Source organism: Chionomys nivalis, chromosome 9, assembly GCF_950005125.1.
Source record: "Chionomys nivalis chromosome 9, mChiNiv1.1, whole genome shotgun sequence".
NCBI classification, from domain to species: domain Eukaryota; kingdom Metazoa; phylum Chordata; class Mammalia; order Rodentia; family Cricetidae; genus Chionomys; species Chionomys nivalis.
The window spans coordinates 47,970,543-47,991,759 of NC_080094.1; the positions used below are offsets into that span (position 1 = coordinate 47,970,543).

General features: G+C 37.1%; 1 protein-coding gene across 4 annotated transcripts in view; it reads left to right on the plus strand.

Annotated features, from left to right (window-relative positions):
• Trpm7 (transient receptor potential cation channel subfamily M member 7) overlaps nucleotides 1-21,217 on the plus strand; it is an 85,304-nt gene that overhangs the window by 7,567 nt on the left and 56,520 nt on the right. For all 4 annotated transcript variants that reach the window (XM_057781341.1, XM_057781342.1, XM_057781344.1 and 1 more), the window contains exons 2-8: nucleotides 5,095-5,174; nucleotides 10,526-10,564; nucleotides 12,723-12,921; nucleotides 16,022-16,235; nucleotides 18,005-18,129; nucleotides 19,115-19,286; nucleotides 20,821-20,995. In XM_057781341.1, the coding sequence (XP_057637324.1) occupies nucleotides 5,095-5,174; nucleotides 10,526-10,564; nucleotides 12,723-12,921; nucleotides 16,022-16,235; nucleotides 18,005-18,129; nucleotides 19,115-19,286; nucleotides 20,821-20,995 (1,004 nt within the window). The remainder of the gene's footprint in view (nucleotides 1-5,094; nucleotides 5,175-10,525; nucleotides 10,565-12,722; nucleotides 12,922-16,021; nucleotides 16,236-18,004; nucleotides 18,130-19,114; nucleotides 19,287-20,820; nucleotides 20,996-21,217) is intronic.

Below are 21,217 nucleotides of genomic sequence, written 5' to 3' on the forward strand. Positions count from 1 at the left end.
CACATAAAAATGAACAAATCATTTTTAAAAAGTTTTAGTTAGGGTTTCTATTGCTGTTATAAAACACTATGACCAAAACAACTTGCCCAGAAAAGGGTATATTTCATCTTGTGCCCCATCATGGAGGGAAGTCAGAGCAGGAACTCAAGGCAGAAACTTAGAGGCAAGAGCTAAAGCAGAGACTTTGGAGCAGTGCTGCTTATTGGCTAGCTCCTCATGACTGCTCTGCCTGCTTTATACAACTCAGGACCAGCTGCCCAGGGGTAGCATTGCCCACAGTGAACTGTGCCCTCCAACGTCAATCATTAGTCAAAAAAAAAGTCTCAGATTTTCAGAAGTTCATCTTCCCAGATATAACTCTAGCATGTGTCAGGTTGACAGAATGATCAGGACAACTGACTGACCCCTTGTCAACTTGACGTGCTACTACATGACTATTAAACCACAACTCTCTTTCTTATTCTCAAGATCTCATATTAACATAATAATTAAAACATTCCAACTTTTAAAAGTCCAATAGTCTTTAAAACACTTTAAAAGTTCAAAGTCAGTTGTGCCCGGTGGTGGTAGTAGAGGCAGGCAATTCTCTGAGTTCAACGCCAGCCTGGTCTACAAAGGAAGTTTAAGACAGCCAGGGTTACACAGAGAAACCCTGTCTTGAAAAACAACAACCACCCCCCCCCCCAAAAAAAGTTCAAAGTCTCTAAAATAGCTAAGGTTTCCTAACTGTAGGTTCCTGTAAAATCTGAAAACAAGTTAAATACTTTCTTATTCCAACAGGGAAGAACCAGGGCACAGTTACATTCAGATTAAAGCAAAACCAAAGTCCATTGATGTAAAGCTAAGTGTCAGACATCTGGGACTCACAATCTTCTGGGTCTTAAAGGGCACAGGTAGCTCCACCTCTGTCTTTCTCTTCATACATAGCATGTCTAAGGCTCAGACCAGCTCCATTTCATAGCTATTGCTCTTCTTGGTGATTGGCCCACGTTTCAAATTCTGGAGTCTCCGCTCTAGCTGGTCTGCACCTTAACCAGTAGCTTTTCCTGGGCTCTCTTTACGGTCTCTGACCCTGATACACATGGTACCAAGCCTCAACTTGGCCTCTTCATTCCTGGACCTTCTACAGCAACTGAGGCTGCATCTTCACCTCTGGCCTCTCCTGCTCTCGCACAGTGTCAGGCCACAGCTGGTCTCATTGACTGTTTCATGCCTTTAGAACCAAGTATCACTCTTATATGTGACCAAGTTTGGCTGCCAGCATGAGGTACAGCCTTGGTTCCCATCTGGATTACAGTGTACTGATCCTGAGGAAACACTTCCTAGAAGTGTTTTTGCCTTAGTGATGCTGTCTCCTTATCCTCCTCCTTATTTTTTTCAAGTTCTGATCATTTATTTGTTAATCTTTTTTTTTTTTTTTTTTGAGACAGGGTTTCTCTGTGTAGCCCTGACTTTCTTGGAACTCACTTTGTAGACCAGGCTGACTTGAACTCAAAGATCTACCTGCCTCTGCTTCCTGAGTACTGGATTTAAAGGCATGTGCCACCACTCCTGGGTTATTTGTTACTTTGAAGATTTATTTTTGACTGGACTCAGATTTAGAAGTAGAAACTTTCAGACAGTCCACAACTCTGTCTCTTGGCATATTGGTCATATTTCTTCATTCTTTTGTCCAAAGTTCAGCATATTCTGAAACCTCCTCTTTGCTTTTCTTCTTTTGTTGTTTCTTCAGAGCTAATACGTTGGTATTTGTGTTGCAGGACATGTAGGGTAGCAAGATTTTAATATTGGATGTTTTGGTTCTGGGCTCTTTATATTTTTTGTTCAAGGCCTATCTGACATCATATTGGTAAACACCATCTTTAAAGAGATTAAAAAGCTTTCAGATTCCATGAGCTCTTTTGGGCCCCAACCCTTAAGTACAGTAGTATATGTCAACCATTGAGGTCAGTAGTATCTGTCAGTCCAGGAACACACACATACATGCCCTTTCTTTCTCTCTCTCTCGCTTCCTCTTTCTTTAACTCCCCGCTTAACAGTAGAGAATGTTCAGATTGATGTTCACAATGCATCCCAGAACATGCACTTCCTCTCTTCAATTCTTGCTCTGTAAGTAAAAACGCCCCTTCCTTACTTAACAGCAGGTGCCCTCTTCTGTGGTTCAAGACACCTTGCTTCATGGGAAAAGCTTGTTGTTCCCACCACTGATTCCTACCACAATTAACCTCTGTGGCCATGTGCTTCTCATAGAAAATATGAAATCTGTGTTCATCACCCACTTCAATGAACTTCTGGCAGCTGATGGTCTGGGAAAGGGATATTAAGCTTCATCTTGACATGGCTGACTGCCTAGGAGGTGCCACAAAAAGGAGCTGTTCTTAATCACAGCTGATTCTTCAACCCCAGCTGACCAGTATGGATTGTCCCAGCAAAGCCAAGATTTCACTTTTGTAGTTCTGGCCTCTTGTTAATGAAAGCTAATTCTTCTGCACCAGCTGACCAGAACCACAGATTCTTAATTCAAATATGGATTGGTCTCCAAATAGTCTTTAAGGGACTCAAACTTTCCTCTGATACTATACAAACTAGGCCTCTGCTGTCTTCTCTGATCTCTCTTCTGAGTTCCCACAGCAGCTCTTTAAGCTCTGAACACTTTGGGTTTTCCACCTCAAAGTTTTAATGTTCTTCAGCAGTCATCCCCAAACATGGTCAGGTCTATTATAGTAATGTCCTATAGTTTAGGGACCAATTTTTATCTTAGGGATTCTTTTCTGTTGTGAAAAAAACACCATGACCAAAGCAAATTGAGTTTATTTCAGTTTATAGCTCTCAGGTCACACCCCACCATTCAAGTCCGAGCAGGAGTTTGGAGGGAGGAATTGAGGCGGGTTTCATGGAGCGACACTATTTACACTTACTGGCTTGATCCTATGACCTGGTCAGCCTGCTGCCCAGAGATGGCACTGCCCCCAGTGTGTTGGCTTTCCTATATCAATCATTAGTCAAGAAAATGCACCCACAGCCTTTCCTACAGGCCATCTGATAGAAGCATTTTAGGTGTAGATTTCTTTTTATAACTTTGCTTGACTTCTGGGCTTGATGGCTAGGGATCTATATTTCAGTCACTATAGTATTGAGAGAATTAATTTGACATTTGCTGAGATAGGCAAAACTCTACGAAGAATGAGTGTTTGTGTGAAGGTTCAATCTTAAGTTTGAGGTACATTTTAGATATCAAAAGAGCTGAATGCCAGACAGTTGATATGTGATGTAAGAATATAGTGGAAGATTTGGATTGAAATACAATTTTTTTGTTTGTTTTTGAGATGTGTCTCTGTAGACCAGGCTGCCCTTGAACTCACTCCCAAGTGCTGGGTGTTCATTACCGCACCTGGCCTGCATTTTTTTTTTTCCAGTGTTGGGATGGAATTCAGAAATGGAAATTTGTGAATTACCTAATGTTTGTTTATTTAAAAAAAAGTCTTTTAAAAGATTGGGAAAGAAGGTTGGACATGGGGACACACCTCTTTAATCCCACCCAGCACTAGGAAACAGGTGAATCTCTTGAGTTCAAGGCCATCATGGTCTCTGGTGACAGTTCCAGGACAGACACTCCAAAGCTACAGAGAAACCCTGTCTCAAAAAACAAAAACAAACAAACAAACGAAAAAACCCACACAAAACAAAACCAAAAACAAACAAAAAGTTCCTTCAGATTGGCATGTGGGCCTATCTGTGAGGCATGTTCTTTTTTGGGGGTGGAAGTGGGGAGTATCTCTGTGTAGCACCAGCTGTCCTGGAACTCTGTAGACCACGCTGGGCTGGTGTCTAGGTCAGAGATCCACCTGGCAGGGCACATTCTTAATTGTTATTTGATGCAGGAAGGCCCAGTCCACTGTATTTAGTGCTGTTCTTAGGCAGGTGGGCCTACACTATTTAAGAAAGTTAGCTGTCAATCGCGTTTCTCCATGATCTCTGCTTCAGTCTTTGCCTTGACTTGCCTCAATAATGAACTGTTAGTTGGAATTTAAGATGAAGCAAACCTTTTCCTCCTCGAGTTGTTTTATCACCACAACAAGAAAACAAACTAGAACAGACAGACACATCATTCAAATCTGAGAACTTTAGATGCTTGTGACATTTATTTTGATTCTTAAATATTTTATTTTAAATATTGAAGGCTAATTTTGTCTGTGCTTTGTTAATTACAGTGTGATTATCTCGTAGGTTCTATAAGTATACATTGTCTGAATATTTGCTGAATCAATGTTTATGGATAAATATACTATCATTTTTTGTAAAACTGTGTGCTTGAAGAAAGTGGGTCTTTTCTATGTGGGATGCAGAAATAGGCATGCATTCATCAAGTTGAACTTGTTAATTGTGTTAAAACTTTAAAAAATACCTTTCCTGATTAGAAAGAAATGTATTAAATGTATGTGATCTAGAATTGTTTAATTCTCATTGAATTTTTGCTTTTTTTTTTTAAATCTTTGATGTGGTTGATCTTACATAAGATGGACACACAAATTTGGTAGATTAAATGTTTATAATCATTTAATAACTTATAGTATTTCCCATCCAGAAACTTATGAGCCCTACCCTGTTTAGCTTCCAAGATCAGATGGATGGATCATAGATAACCTGCTTTATTTCTGTTGATTTTTTTCCTTTGACTAGAATTTTGCTTGTTATCTTTTTATATCGCAGTACCATTAGCTATTACGTGCCCTTAACCTTTCTAGAAATACCTGATAGCTTAGGCTGGGCTTTTGTTTTCCTCTAAGTTAAATGTGACTGTCACTTTTGGCTCTTTTAAATGGCTTAGGATCACATTAGTCCCTCTTGAGGCTTACTGTAAGAATCTCACACTTGCTTTGTTTCCTCTGGCACAGCACTGTCAAATCATGTTTACTTCAGTGGAATTATTTTAATGATTTAGGTGTGCCAGCACTGATAATCATATTTAGCGCCTATTTAGTGAATTAAAACAAGATTAAATACCACACACATTTTTGTGTATCTATTGTGAATTTATTTCCTTAGATTAGTAGGCTGTAAACTTGTAAACCATCCTTGAACTCTCTGTTTTAGTCCCAGAAATCCTGGATAGAGAGCACTTTGACCAAGAGGGAGTGTGTATATATTATACCAAGCTCCAAAGACCCTCACAGGTAAGCATGCATTTCTTTCTTCTAGGATCCTCTAGAAATTTAGATGTAAATTTATTGTTATTTGCTTATAGTAAACAAAATAATATAAGGTCACTGTTAATTTTTCTTTTGAGAATGGAAAAGGAGACTAAGCAAGTTACTAGTGCTCTGGAATTTCTTTCCTCGAACTGTTTGCCTGTCTCGGAACCCTAACTGTCTAAGCACAATAGAAGCTACAATAAAGTTCTTACCACTACCACCCCATCCTGAAAACAAAAAGATACTTCAGAATTTGTTTAGTGGGCGTATTAATATGTACTTACGGTTGGTGCTGAAGAATATGAGCCCAGTAGACATTTCCCCTGCCTTCTTGCTTGGAGATTAAACCTAAGGCCTCTCACATGTTCCTGTCTATGTATATAGAATAATATTTACTAGAAAAACTGTCATCAGAGAATACAGGTATTCAGTTGCCTCTTTTTGTCTTTCAAATGGCTTTGAGAGGAAGGGAATCTGATAGTTAAGACATTATAAATAAGGAAAAAGTTGATCTTGTGAAACATCTAAGAAGTAATCTCAATATGACTAGAGAGATAGCTCATCAGTTAAGAGGACCCAAGTTCAGTTTCCAACATCTGTATCAGACTGCTAGCAACTGCTTGTAACTCCAACTCCAGGGGATCTGACACTCTGATTTGAACTATGCTGTCATTCATGCATAGATACCCCCCACAGTTATACACATGTGCCTAGAATTACAAATAAAATTAAAAAAGAAAAGAAAAGAAACATTCTTGGGCCAATGAGATATGGACCAGTAGGTAAAAAGACTTTCTGTACAACCCTGATGAGCAGTGTTCAGTTCAATCTCCATGACCCACAGTGGAGGAAAGAACTGACCACGGAAGTTATCCTTTGCTATGCACACACACTAGGAAAATGGCAGAGAAAGTGGGTATTTATTTAGTGGGCTATGGAGGGGAAAGGGAAAGGGAGGGGGGAAGGGGAGAAGGATGAAGAGCAGAAAGAGATGGGGGGAAGGAGAGGAGAAGTTATCTCTTCGAAAAAAAAAGGGAAAAAACATATTCTTAAGATTTTTTTTGTTTTTTTTGAAGTGTAAAAAAAACCAATAAGAAATAAATTAGTAAGAAATAAATTAAAAATACAAATCAAAGGTTATTTCCTAACTTTACAAGGGAAGAAACATGACAAGTGGTTCTCAACTTTTCTAACGCTGTGACCCTTTAATACAGTTTCTAATGTTGTGGTGACCCCAACCATAAAATTATTTTGTTGCTACTTCATAACTAATTTTTTTATGAATCATAAATATCTGATCTGTAGGATATCTGATACACGACCTCCAGAGGGATCATAGCCCACACGTTGAGATCTGCTGATGATTTTCTCACCCTTCCTTCTGTCAAACCCTGTTCTCTGTCAAATAAACTTGCTCTGTAACTTTCACTTTTATTGAGTATGTGATTATTTTTTTCTTTCTTTTCTTTTTTTTCTTTCATTTGGTCAGTCTCTTCTTTCCTCACCAGTGTGTAGCCCTGCCTGTCTTCACGCTCAAGGCAGTCAGTCCTTCAAAGTGCTGGGATTACAGGCATGGGTCACTATACCTAGTTGGGTATATGACTCTTTCAAAAATTGCTAAAAATATCAGCAATGAAGCTCTGGGCTTGATCCATAGCAATACACAGGAAAGATTTTTGTCAATAATTTTTGTTGTTGTTTTTAGTGTTTAAGGACTCCACTGTTAGTTTATGTAGCGCTAAATGATTTGTAAGGGTGTTAATTATGACCGGTAGCAAATACAAGTAGGTACTTGTTTGAATATTGTCTAAGATAGTGCATTCTGTTATCTTCAAGAAATGGTGATAAGTGGAAAGTACTTTTTTTTTTTTTTTCTCTTTGTTTTTTCAAGATGGTTTCTCTATAGTCCTGGCTGTCCTAGAACTAGATCTGTAGACCAGACTGGCCTGCCTCTGCCTCTTAGTACCCCTCCCCTCCCCTCCCCTCCCCTCCCCTCCCCTCCCCTCCATCTCTCCCTCCTTTCTTTCTTTCAAGGTCTTTTGTTTGTTTGGTTGGTTTTTTTGTTTGTTTTTGTTTTTTAATGTGTCTATTTGAATGGGTGTTTTGCTTGCACACATTTAAGTCTCTCCTTTGCATGCATGATACCCGTGGAGGCTGGAAGCCAGTACTGATTCCCTGGATCTAGAGTTACAAGTGATTGTGAGCTTCCATGTTGTTTGCTGGGAACAGAACTGGATCCTTTAAGAGCAGCAAGTACTCTTAACTGCTGAGCTATCTCTCCAGCCCATTTTTCTTTTGTTTTAGGACTGGGCCTTGTTGTGTTGCTCAGGTTAGTTTTTGAACTACTGAACTCAGGTGATAACAGTTTAGTTCTCTGGTTGCCAGGATTGCTGAAACTGTCAGTTCATACCTGCCTTACCTGCCTCTTGATTTTTAGTTGGCCAAAATGGTATATGTTATAAATTTGAATTTAGTTGATTAGTCTTGGAAAACTATTTTTTAAAATGTTCTCCAGATTTTAGTAAATTCCTGAAAAAGGTTTTTCTTTAGTTGTGTGTGTGTGTGTGTGAGTACTTGTGTGTATGGGTGTTTGTGTTCATGTGGAATGTGTGCATTCATGTGGCAGCCATCCATCTTACTCTTTGAAACCCAGTGGCCAGGCTGGATGGTTTGCAAGCTCTAGGGAGCCCTCCAGCTCTGAGGTTTCAGACGTGCACTGTTGTGTCTATTCTCCCCCACCTCCTTTCTCTTTCCTAAATGTGAGTGCTGGGAATCAGGTCTTTATGCTTGTGTGGCAAGCATTTTACTGACTGAGGCAAATTTCCAGACCCTGCAGAAATCTTTAACTCTTCCAATCATTATATAACCTTAATATCCCTTAAAATAATTAGATTCTGTGATTTATTTATTTATTTATTTATTTATTTATTTATTTATTTATTTATTTATTTATTTATTTTTGGATTTCGAGACAGGGTTTCTCTGTGGTTTTGGAGCCTGTCCTGGAACTAGCTCTTGTAGACCAGGCTGGTCTCGAACTCACAGAGATCCGCCTGCCTCTGCCTCCCGAGTGCTGGGATTAAAGGCGTGCGCCACCACCGCCCGGCAGATTCTGTGATTTTTTTCCCCCTAATATCTTATAGTTTACTTAAAGGTGAGTTCTGTTGTTATATCACAGGGAAACACCATGAGTAGTTCCTAACACTGGGTGGGGTTCATATTTAGGATCCTAATTTACCATGCTAGTTCTCAGATACCATTTTTCTTTCAGAAAAGTATGATTTTTTTTGGTTTATCAAAAATTATAGATTTGGAGCCAACGATGGCATATGCCTTTAATCCTAGCACTTGGGAGGCGTAGGCAGATGGATCTCCACGATTCCAGGCAAATCAAATTCCAGGCAAAATCGAGCTCCAGGACAGCTAAGTTATACAGAGAAATTCTGTAAAAACAAAGCAAAACAAATGCTACCAAGACCCTCCCAAAACATAACCGCCAACAACAAAAACCAGTGAATTTGGCAGGGTGTCGTGGTGCACACCTTTAATCCTAGCGTGTGGGAGGCAGAGGCATTTGGATTTCTGAGTTCAAGGCCAACCTTTTCTATGTATAGTCAGTTTTAAGCCAGACAAATCTGTATAGTGAGACCCTGTACCCCCTCCTCCCCCCAAAAAGCAATTCAATACAAAAAAAGAAGCAATACAATAATAGATTGTATTGTTGATAAATTTGTTATGATTTTGTTAGTTTTACTCTGCAGTAGAAATAATATAATCACCAGACACTAAAAAAACCACAAGCTGTTATCAAATAAAAAATAAAAGTCTTCCCACTACTATTCTTTGAGCCATAATATTCTGGTACTGTCCCTTCCTTGACATTCCTTCCAGAGAGACCTGGTTAAAGAGCAGTCAGCGGTGAGTTCTCATTGCTAGCACTCATCTGAAAGCTTCTAGAAATAGTCTTTGCATGTCCAAGCACATGTGTATAACCTTCTCCCCAAACTTTCAAGTACGTACTGTTTTATCTGTTGTGTGCTACCTATCTTGGAGATCATCACTTCATTCTTTCTCTTTGTTTTCTTTTGAGACAGGATCTTACTGTGTAGCCCTCAATGGCCTGAGACTTGGCTCTGTAGACTAGACTGGTCCAGAACTACAGCCATCCTGCTGCCTTTCACACGCACCATCTCACCTGACTTAAACTTTACCCCCTGTACTTTTTAAGTGGTACTGGGGCTAGAACTCAGCCTTGCATGTTCTAGGCAAGTCTCTACCACTAAGCTATATATTCCCAGCTTATTTTATTCTCATTTGTTGCATTTTTGAGTTCTATGTCCGGATCATTTGTGTTAGTATGGTAGTTCCTTATTGATGAACAGTTTAGTTATATTCTCTTTTTCTCTTTGATGTTAAAAATGCTATAATGTATTATCTTATAATTTTCATTTTTTACATATACCTCAGATATTTTAGACTGACTTTAGCATATATTTTCAAAATATATTTTGAAATATTTTGGTTCTCAGTGCTAGGGAGTTGAACCCAGTGTTTTATGCCTGTTAGGCAGGTGTTCTACCACTGAGCTACATCCCCAGTTCTAACCCAGACTTCTAGAATTTGAGATAGAGTGTGAGGAGTTGGTATTTTTTATTTTATTTTGACAAGTATTATAAAATTGTCTTTCATAAAAATACAATTCATAAATATGGTTCACCTGAATATAAATGCTCTATATGTTCATGAATATTTTTAAGTCTTTCCTAATTTAATCTTTGTTTTTCTGTGAGCTCTTCATATTTTTCCATTTTTTGTGTTTTTTTGTACAAATTGATTTGAGAAAGCTCTTTCTATAATGGGGAAATTCTTTTTTTAAAGTTCATGTTTAGATCTTATTAGTTGCATGTAAACATGGTTTTATATAGTTAAATTTGTCTTTTTACTCTATTGTAGTTGCTTAGTTTTATTTCAGAATTAATAGTACTTAAAATATAAATCTATTGAAGCCAGGTGGTGGTGGTGCACACCTTTAATCCCAGAACGTGGGAGTTAGAGAAAGGAAGATCTCTGTAAGTTTGAGGCCAGCCTGGTCTACAGAGCTAGTTACAGGACAGGCTCCCAAGCAACACAGAAACCCTGTCTCAAAACAAAAAGAAATCTATTTAAATATAAAGGGTTAGTTGAATGTATAAACCAACGTATGCATGATCTATGGTATCTACTGAAATGATATATTATGGTTTTCCTTTGTTTCATACTTATATGAATTTAAATAGTTAATTTTAAGATAAATATTTTTATAAAGTAATAACTTACCTTTCTGCATTTTATAGATGTCTTCCAGGATGTCAGATCTGTCAGCAGCTTGTCAGGTAAGTTTAGTATGAATTGCAGAAATTTTGAAAAATATCTGATATATGAGAAACACTTAAGTATAAAAAACGCTAGGTATAACACAGCGGTATAAAATTTACATGATAGTATACTTAAAGGACATTTTGTTCAAACATTTGACAATGGTGCTTCAAATTTAAAGGTACTACATCAGGTTTGTGAGAGTGTGAGTTAGTTGACCAGAGAGTTGAAGGACAGAGGACTCTAAAAAGCAAAAGAGGCTATAGGAAGATCTGACAGTTAAAGATACTGTGTGTGGTTCTATCAGGAAACAACAGTGAAAGATACAAGTTGTGGTTGGTAGGCTGGGCTGCCAGCATTCAGGAGATAGGCAGGCAGATCTCTGAGCTCATGTAGTGAGTTCCCAGCCAGCCAGGACTATACAGTAATTCCCTGTCTCAAAACAAAACAAAAACAATTGGAGAGAAATAAATATCATTTAAGTATAGTATATGGTATGTCTTTTACTTCTGATTTTCCATTAGAAAATTTGATTTCTTTTAAGAAGAGGTAGGTAGCAAACTGGAGATAAGACTTGTTCATTAAGAACATTAGCTGTTCTTCCAGAGGATCCAAGTTTGATTCCCAGCACCCACATGGCCGCTCCCAACCATCTGTAGCTCTAGTTCCAGTGTCTGCTTTTAACCTTTGTTGGAATTACTTGAATGTGATGCACATAAATATTCAGATATATACTCATACACATGAAATTAACATACTAGATTTTCTTCTTCCTCTTCCTTTACAACCATCATTCTTTCTGCATGTTTTTGAACATAGAATCTCACACAGCCCACACTGGCTTTAAACTTCTTGACCGAGGCTGGTCTTGTTCCCACTCCTCTTGCTTCCACTTCCCAAGTGTTGGGGTTACAAGTGTGTGCCACCACACCTGGGCAGAATTTATCATTTTTAGTTTATATTCATGTGACTATGTTTTTTTATTAGGTTATATTCTAGCTTGTTTTAGGGTTTTTTCTCTTTACCATTTTCAGCAATGCCTTAGCATGACCTGCCTACCTATACCTATTTGTCTGTCTGTCTGTCTGTCTGTCTGTCTGTCTATACCTACCTACCTATCTGTCTATATTTGAGATGAGGTCTGTAGTCCTGGATGCTTTCGAACTCACAGAGATTCACCTGCCTCTAATTCTTTTAACTGCTGGGATCAAAAGTGTGTGCACCCCCACTCCTGGCCCTAGTAAGGTTTTGTTTATTCCTGGTTTGGTCTATATTTTTTGTTGAACTAAAGATGTAGAGTCAAGAATTTTCAAATTTGGATTTTTTTTTTTTTTACTTCAGCATGTTTCAAATTTTAGTCCCCATTTCTTCCTTTTGTAAGTTTAAATTATATATTTTGAGCTATTTTATATTATTCTAACTTTTAAAACGTCTTCTAGTTCTCCTTCATTGTGTCTGTATTTTCCTCAGCTCTCTGGGGCGTAGTCTTAATATTTGGTGCTTATTTCTAATACTTGTTTTATATCATCTGTCATGTTTTATTTTATTTAGTGTTCCCCCCACCCCCTTTTCTGATACAGGGTTTCTCTGTGTAGCCTTGGCTGTCCTGGAACTTGAATTTAGAAATCTGCCTGCCTCTTCCTCTGCCTCTAAGTGCTGTGATAAAAGGTTCTGCCACCACCATCAGCCTATTTTTTCCCATTGATCTACTACTTTTTTACTTCATTGTATGCCTAGGATAAACACTTTTTTCAGCTTTGTTGCTATTTCTTTTGTTTTATTTAAGATAGGATTTTTTTTTAATTATACCTAGTAAACCTCAAGCTTATGGTCATCTTTTCATGTTTTCTCAAGTATTTGTAAGTCACCATGTGTTGCTTCATGCCTGGGAAGTTATTTTATCTATCTATCTATCTATCTATCTATCTATCTATCTATCTATCTATCTATCTATCTATCTATCTACTGTTTTTACTTGTTTTATTTTATTTAGTGCCCCCCCCCCCCTTGAGACAGGGTTTCTCTATGTAGCCCTGACATTCCTGGAACTCACTTTGTAAACCAGACTGGCCTTGAATTTGCTTCTGCCTAGAGAGTGTTGGGATGAAAGGTGTGTGCCACCACTACCAGTGAACGGGCTCTTTATCTTAATATACTTTCGCTTTTTACCTTTAGGTGTTTCTGTGGTCGTTTGGTCAAACAACATGCTTGCTTTACTGCAAGTCTTGCCATGAAATACTCAGATGTGAAATTGGGTGAACATTTTAATCAGGCAGTAGAAGAATGGTCTGTAGAAAAGCACACGGAACAGAGCCCAACAGATGCTTATGGAGTCATCAATTTTCAAGGGGGTTCTCATTCCTACAGAGCTAAGGTATGCCACTTGATTATTTTATATTTCATTTATCTTGTAATATGTCTAGTGCCAAAACAGAAAGTAAGGTGCACTGCATATGTTAAAGTTCTTTATTATAAGGGTTGACATAAGTACGGAATTGTATTTTTGTAGATCAAATAATTTATCATTATAAAAAGTGTTTATTTTATTGACAGAATCTTTGTTTTCTGAAAGGAGAGCTAAACCTCCCTTTTTTTTTTTTTTTTTTTTTTTTTGCCTTTTAAACTTTTCTTAAGGTAAAAGACATCATTTTCTTGAGAAGCCAAAGTATTAGGATCATGTGAATCTACTGCTGGGATCAGTCTAGGTAGTATAGAAAAAGCTTGTCTGCTAAACAAAATCAAATCCCCCAAAATGTAGTGTATATATAGTCTTTTAAAATTAAGTCTTTGTATTTGATTTTAAATGTAACCATCATAGTATTAGCTATCTGTTTGTCTCCCTTTTTTCTTTATCCCTTTGTCTTATATTGTTTTTAAGTTTTTTATTAGTGGCTTCCTTTACTTATATATTATTCTTGTGTTCTTTAGTATAATCTTATAATAAACACAATTTAACTTGCTCTCCCTTTAACCACTCTCCAATGTAAAAATGTTCAGAACATCTGTAACTGCACTGTTTCTCTTGTGGCTTATGTGCATTTGTTGGCAGGAATTTAAATTCTGTGTATTTTAAAATTCTGTAATGTAATTGTTAATTATTTACATTGACATTTTATAAACTTTACATTGTTCCTCCTCCCTGGCTTAGGAAGAGCAGTGCATATTTATCTCCAAGTTTTCCTAAGTTAATCTCATAAGTTCTTACTGCTTTCGTAGCAGACTGATTCCTAAAACACATGTTATTTGTCTTAATGCTTCCTGTTCTTTTTGTACTCATAGTTAAACAGGGCAACAAATGCTTTGGATAGGTTAATTGATAATTGAGTATAAGTAGGTAAATTGACATTTGAATCTTAATTTGTATAAGTTACAGTACTAGTACTAAGTATCACAAGAATTTTTCCAAATTTAAAAGCTGTTTGCTATTTTATGTTTTCAGGAGTGTAAATACTATCTAATTTATGTGTATTTTTGTTGGTGATTTTTTTTGTTTGTTTGTTTTTTCAAGACAGGGTTTCTCTGTGGTTTTGGAGCCTGTCCTGGAACTAGCTCTGTAGACCAGGCTGGTCTCGAACTCACAGAGATCCACCTGCCTCTGCCTCCCAAGTGCTGGGATTAAAGGCGTGTGCCACCACCGCCCAGCGATTTTTTTTTTTTTTGTTTTTTGAGGCAGGGTTTCTCCATATAGCCCTGGCTAAACTGGAACTCACTCTGTCCCACCAGCCAGCTTGCAAATAATGACACAGAGACATTATGAAAGCTTGACCTTTAGCTTAGGCTTGTCTCAACTAGCTATTATAACTTAAATTAAAAACCCATTTATATTAATCTATGTTTTGTCAAGTGGAGTTAACCTCTTTTATCTTGCACCTCGTGTTTTCTCTTTGTATCTCCTGACTTCTGACTTCTGCATGCCTACATTCCTCCTTACTTTCTTTCCCCAGTAGTCTGGCCTATACCTTCTACCTAGCCTATTGGCTGTTCAGATTTTTATCACATCAGTCACAGCAATATATCTTCACAGTGTACAAATATGCCACATTTCCCCCACTTGTTTAAAAAGGAAAGGTTTTAACTCTAATAAAACTATATGATAACAACAATTATCAGGTTAAGAATTATATTCACAATGTCCAGTCCATTTGTATTTGTCAAATTTGGAGAAAGTACTGTATATCTAACTTAAGGGGTCTAAAGTTTTAGCCCCAAACCACTGTCTATCATAATTTGTATTATCACCCTAAAAAAATCTTTTTAAACAACTTAAGCGTTTATGTTTCCCAATCTTATAAACTTTACATCTCTTATATAAGTTTCTTTTCTGAATTTGGTAACAAGAAAAATTTCAGGAGGTCTTCCCCATTCAAATCTGATCTTCATTAAATTTTTTTTTTTTTTTTTTTTTTTTTTGATTTTTCGAGACAGGGTTTCTCCGTAGCTTTTGGTGGAACTAGCTCTTGTAGACCTGGCTGGCCTCGAACTCACAGAGATCCGCCTGCCTCTGCCTCCCGAGTGCTGGGATTAAAGGCGTGCGCCATCACCGCCCGGCCTATACCCATTTTTTACTGTACCTGTTTACCGGTTTTCTTGGTCTGGACTGCTTTACTGCGCCACCTGTATGTAGCCTTCTCTGACCACGTGAGCCAAGCCTTAAACCCATTGTGTGGCTTTGTTGGTGGCTGGCTCCATCCTGCTTGGGTCTGTGAGAGCAAAGCCTTACTCCTGCAGAATCAGCCCGCAGCACCAGCTGGGGGCAGCATTTACCTGCTTCAGCTCTGGGAATTTGCTGAGCCCATGCTGTTTCTGCTTAGTGCTGTTCAAGTGCTCACTGTACAGCAGCCCCCTGTGTAAGTCCCTAGCACTGGTTTCTAGGAAGCCGTGTTTGTTTTGTTTTACTTGCTCACTTGTTTGTTTGTTTAGATTTCTCAGGCCCTACATGGAAATACCTGCCTAGAAGGTTGGCACCGTAACAAGTCTTTCTCTGTTCTGCCAGCCAGCTCCCAAAATGACACAGAGACTTATTAATTATGAAAGCTTAGCCTTTAACTTAGACTTGTCTCAGTTAGCTCTATGACTTAAATTAACTTATTAATATTAATCTACGTTGTATCACATGGTGTTACCTCTCTTCCATATTGTACTTCCTGTTTTCTTTCCATGTCTCCTAGCTTCTCCTGCATGCCTAGATTCCTCCTCCTTTTTTCTTTCCCCCAAAATCTGGCCTATACCTCCTGCCATTCAGCTTTTTATTACACCAACCACAGCAATATATCTTCACAATGTACAAATATGCCACAGCAACTCTGTAGACCAGCCTGGCCTCAAACTCACAGAGATCTATGTGCATATGCCTCTCAGTTGCTGGGATTAAAGGCATACACCACCACCTCCAGGCTAGTAAATTTTTGAATATCAGATAATATTGCATTATTAAATCTGTGAACATAGTTATTTTAACCCTTTGTTTGTTTTAGTATGTGAGACTGTCATATGATACCAAACCTGAAATCATTCTGCAACTTCTGCTTAAAGAATGGCAAATGGAGTTACCCAAACTTGTTATTTCTGTACATGGAGGCATGCAGAAATTTGAGCTTCATCCAAGAATCAAGCAGTTGCTTGGAAAGGGTCTTATTAAAGCTGCAGTTACAACCGGAGCTTGGATTTTAACTGGAGGAGTAAACACAGGTAATACGAACACTATCAGTTTTATTAAATATATTTGTCAGTCTCTTATATCAGTTGGGCATTTGAAATAATAAATTATAAATAGATTTGATTCTTAATCTGTAATTTGTGGTAATATCATTGATAAAAATAACTTAATCTGCTTGGTTGTCATTCAGGCCATTAAAATATATACTTTAGAGTAAAAATTGGCAAAGTTAACCTGTGTGTCAAATCCAGTTTAATTAATCCTTGTTCTTATGAATAAAGTTTGATTTGAACATAACCACATTCATTTGTTTATATCTTTTTTTGTGCTCAATATCAAACTTGAGTAATTGTAACAAAGACTGGTAAGTAAATATTCTGCACAGCCAGAATGCTTACTGCTTTTCCTTTACAAAAATATCGCAGCCCCTTCTGTAAAGCAAACTGTTAATTTCTGACTCCCAGTACACTGGTAGAAGAATGATAATCTGCTCCTTTGGTAGTGGTAAAGGCATGTCCTTTGGGGATGAGAGAGATGGTTCTGCAGGTAAGAACCCTGGCTGCTCTTGCAGAGGATGAATTTTGTTTTCAGTACTCACGTGGTATCTCACAATTGTCCAGTTCCAGAGCATCAGACATCTTTTAGCTCAGTCACTAGGGACGGTTGTGACTCACATACATGCATGCAGGTAGACATATATACACATAAGAATAAAGTTGTGAAAAGGTAGCCTTCAAAAACTAATTTTTCATCTGTTAGTCCCCTTCATTCAAGATCTTTTCTCTTTTTTTTCCCTTTGGTGTGTTATATAATCCTTTAATTTTGATTATAAGGAGGATGGGTTAATTTTAATGATTAAAGGTAAGCATAGTTATTTATTTAAATCATCTTAAGCATCTCATTCATTCATTATTGATAATTATTGAACCTTAGTGTAAGGCATTCTTTGAGCTATAGGGTATATATTGTTCTTTAAAATAGACACTTTCAGTATTATAGTGGGGGTTATGTAAACAATTAGAGGATAATTTAGGTATGTATAGTGTACTTTATGATCAGTTCTGTGTAGACATATGGAGACCTGACTGTCTCTTCACTTTTCAGTTCAGTCAAGTTGATAAGAGTAAGCAGATTTTTATTGATAGTTTAATATTTCAAGAAAGATGTTAGGAAACAAAGGACCTTGAGACAGAGCATGTAGAGAAGAGAATATCATTGGTGTATTGCAAGAATGAGGCGTTTCCTGTGTGACATAGGGAAAGTAAGCAAGCAGTGTTGGTCAGAAGTTCTTGGGAGATGGGAAAGCATGGTGATATGGAAGTGTGCTTACTACCAGTAATAGACAGATGCTTTTTAAGGTCTTACAAGCCATTACAAACATTGTGGCTTTTTCTTTTGAATAAGAAGGGAAGGTTTTAAGGTGCTGATTGGTAAGAACAAAGTTACTTGAATGTTTTTTGAAAATAGACTGTAAGCAAGGAAGGCAGTGGATGTTATTTTCTATGTTTTATATGAAAGATGAGATCTAATATGTTACAAGAAGCAAACTAAAAGATATATCAGTGTTTTAGTACAAGGCCTACCTACCAATGTGATAGGATTTGATTTACAAGTGTTTTGGACTTGATATGCTATTGTGGGGTTTTGTTTTCTTAATCTATTTGGTTATCTTAAATTTTTTGTTAGCTTGACTTTGGATCTTGCAGCCTTAGAATCTTTTATTTAAAGAAAAATCATGAATTGTAATATTATAAAGTAAATTCAGGTTTTTTCTAATGGTGAATAAATTTTGTATGAACAGGTGTGGCAAAACATGTTGGTGATGCCCTCAAAGAACATGCTTCCAGATCATCTCGAAAGATTTGCACTATTGGAATAGCTCCGTGGGGAGTGATAGAAAACAGAAACGATCTTGTTGGAAGAGATGTAAGAATGGGTTTTGCGTGTCTTAAATTTCAGCTTGTACACTATATTATACTTTCACATTAAGTTTAAAACAAAATTTCCAGCACCCCTTTCTGGTTTTTTGGAAAATGCATTTATCGATATAAATGCTTATAATATTGTTGGTACTTTTTGTTTTCTGTCTTTTATGTAGAATATTAACATGTCTTCCACTTCATATTAGTGTTTGTAATTGATTTGTTTGTTTTTTGAGAGCCATAGTTGTGCTAGAACTTGCTCTGTAGACCAGGGTCACCTCAAACTCAGAGATCAGCCTGCTGATTATAACATTAAGGATTAATTTTGTCATTAAGAGTAGGAATCAAATGATGGTGCTTTATTTGAATAGGCTGAAAATGTGACTTTGTTTGTAGATATTCATCATGAGACTATTAAAATAAAATTGACTATGCACGGTGGCACAGGCCTTAATGCCATCATGCAGCAGTGGTGGCAGAGGCTGGCCGGTCTTGAGTTAGAAGCTAGCTTGATCTACGTTAGCAAGTGCCAGACAAGCCAATACAATATAGTGAAATCCTGTCTCAAAAAACAAAACAACAACAAAAACTGTAATTATGGAGATAACTTTCAAGTGTTATTAAATTTTCAATGTCAGCTTGAAAGGGTTGTATGTATGTTTTGGAAAATAGCACTGTCATATTTTACTGCTTTCTTATTGTCTTCTGTGTATTGTACTTTACTCACTTAATAACCTTATAATTTATTAACACTGTATATATACTTCCTTATTGCTCCATTTGCATGTGGTAGTAAAAACTCAATTTTGCAAAAAGGAGTAATTATGTGGTTTAATCTGTTATCTTCAAATACTTGAAAGCATATGCTTTTTCTTTATATCTAAATGAAAATAGAATTTTATCTTTTATCTGTGGGTCACTTCAGAATTTAACTTATACTATATTACATTCAGCTTCCTTCCACTGTCTCTTGTTTTGCTCTTGTTTAGGTGGTTGCTCCTTACCAAACCCTATTGAATCCCCTGAGCAAACTGAATGTTCTGAATAATCTCCACTCCCATTTCATATTGGTGGATGATGGCACTGTTGGAAAGTATGGGGCAGAAGTCAGACTGAGAAGAGAACTTGAAAAAACCATTAATCAGCAAAGAATTCATGCTAGTAAGAATCCGTCCATTTGTTACTGTTTAATTATTCAAAATTGTGTTAGTAGCCAGCAGCATACGTAAAAGGTAGCATGTTCTGTGAAGTAAGTACACTTTTGTTTACATAGCAAATGCACCTACAAAGCATCCAAAAATCACTAATCTTAAACAAAATACTAAGACCTACAAAAAGAAAATGTATTTATTTATTTATTTTTGGCTTTGTTGCTCTTATAATCAACTGAAGCTCAAAGTACTTACTAACAGTCTTAATGTGTGGTCATGCTAATGTGTAACTGGATCTTTGTGAATTTAAGGCCAGCCAGGGCTACACATAGAGAAACCCTGTCATGAGAAAAAAAGAATAAGAAAAAAAAAGATAATAGAAGCAATACCAGTTAAGTAAGAATGAGTTTTGCCTAAAGTTTATAAAGTGAGTCTGTATTGCTGTTGGCAAATGAATCCTAAAAGTTGATATTCTTGGAACAGATTTTCCTTTCCAACTGTGACTGAACTTTCTCCTTTAGCTTCTATATTTTATTACAAGTAGAAAAAGTTCTGTAACCCTAGTACAAAAAGAAGAACTCTGATGAAGTGACAACAGAATTACAGGAGTGCACACATAGCAGTGTCAGAATGCTTGTGTGAACTGTTAATTTAAAAAATATCCTTAGAGCTAGGGAAACAGCTCAGCAGTTGAGAGCACTTGTTGCTATTGGAGAGGACCTGAGTTCGGTTCCCAGCACCCACATGGTGGCCTACAACTGTCTGTAACAACAGTTCCAGGGGATACAATGCCCTCTTCTGACCTTCAAGGACATCAGACACATACATGGTACATAGACCAACATACAGATTATTTTTAATTTGTGTCTGTGTGTGGGGTGATTGGAGGTCACAGAATAGCTCCTGGTAACTGGTTCTCAAGGTCTACAACTCAAGGACTTGGCAGTTGAACTCATATTGTCAGATGCTTTGCTCCACACTTCAGGTTGCTGTAAAAATGAAAATGAGTATTTTTTTACTAATTTTTAAAAAAATTTCATTTATTAAAAATGTAAGTTGGTATATGTTAGAAATTCAACCAATACAGTATTAAAATATAAAATAAGCACCCCATGGTGGCTCTTGCTTGTAATCACAGTTCTCAGGAGGATCTTATATTCTAATGCTGCCTGGGTTACATGGCAAGACTTTGAAAAATAATAAAAGCAGAGAAACTAGGCAAACTAAGGCACAAATTAATCCTTATACATATATTGCCAAGAGCTCACTTAATAAATACACAAAAGTTTGTTTTCAGTAAATATACAGATTCTGGTTGGCACTAAATCATTTATTGAATTTCCTGATGTTATCACCCAGAGCATATGTTAGTGATTGTTTAGTGCTCCATTATTTGAGACTGGCTGTTACTAACATCCAATGCTTAAAGTAAAGCCAACTGTCTCATAAGAAATTTTATCTTATTTTTAATTTTTATTTAAAATAAGTAATATTAAATTACTGAATTTTGTCAGATTTACTAATTAAACTTTTATCCTTTTTAGGAATTGGGCAAGGTGTTCCTGTAGTGGCTTTGATATTTGAAGGTGGGCCAAATGTCATCCTTACAGTACTGGAGTATCTTCAGGAAAGTCCCCCTGTTCCAGTTGTTGTGTGTGAAGGGACAGGCAGAGCTGCAGATTTACTGGCATATATCCATAAGCAGACAGAAGAAGGAGGGTGAGTGTAGCATATAGCGGACTTCACAATAAATTAGAGGCTGGTAGGTTGTGCAGTTCTAAACTTGCCGTAAGCCACATTTTGGGGGTGACTTATGACAGGTTTGTATGGTTCAGGGTAGGGGGTGTGGATTAGAAACGTTAGGTAGGAAGAACAGACATATGAAAGAAACACAGAGACATAGGATAGTACCGGGAGAACAATTCAGTGAATACTGAATTC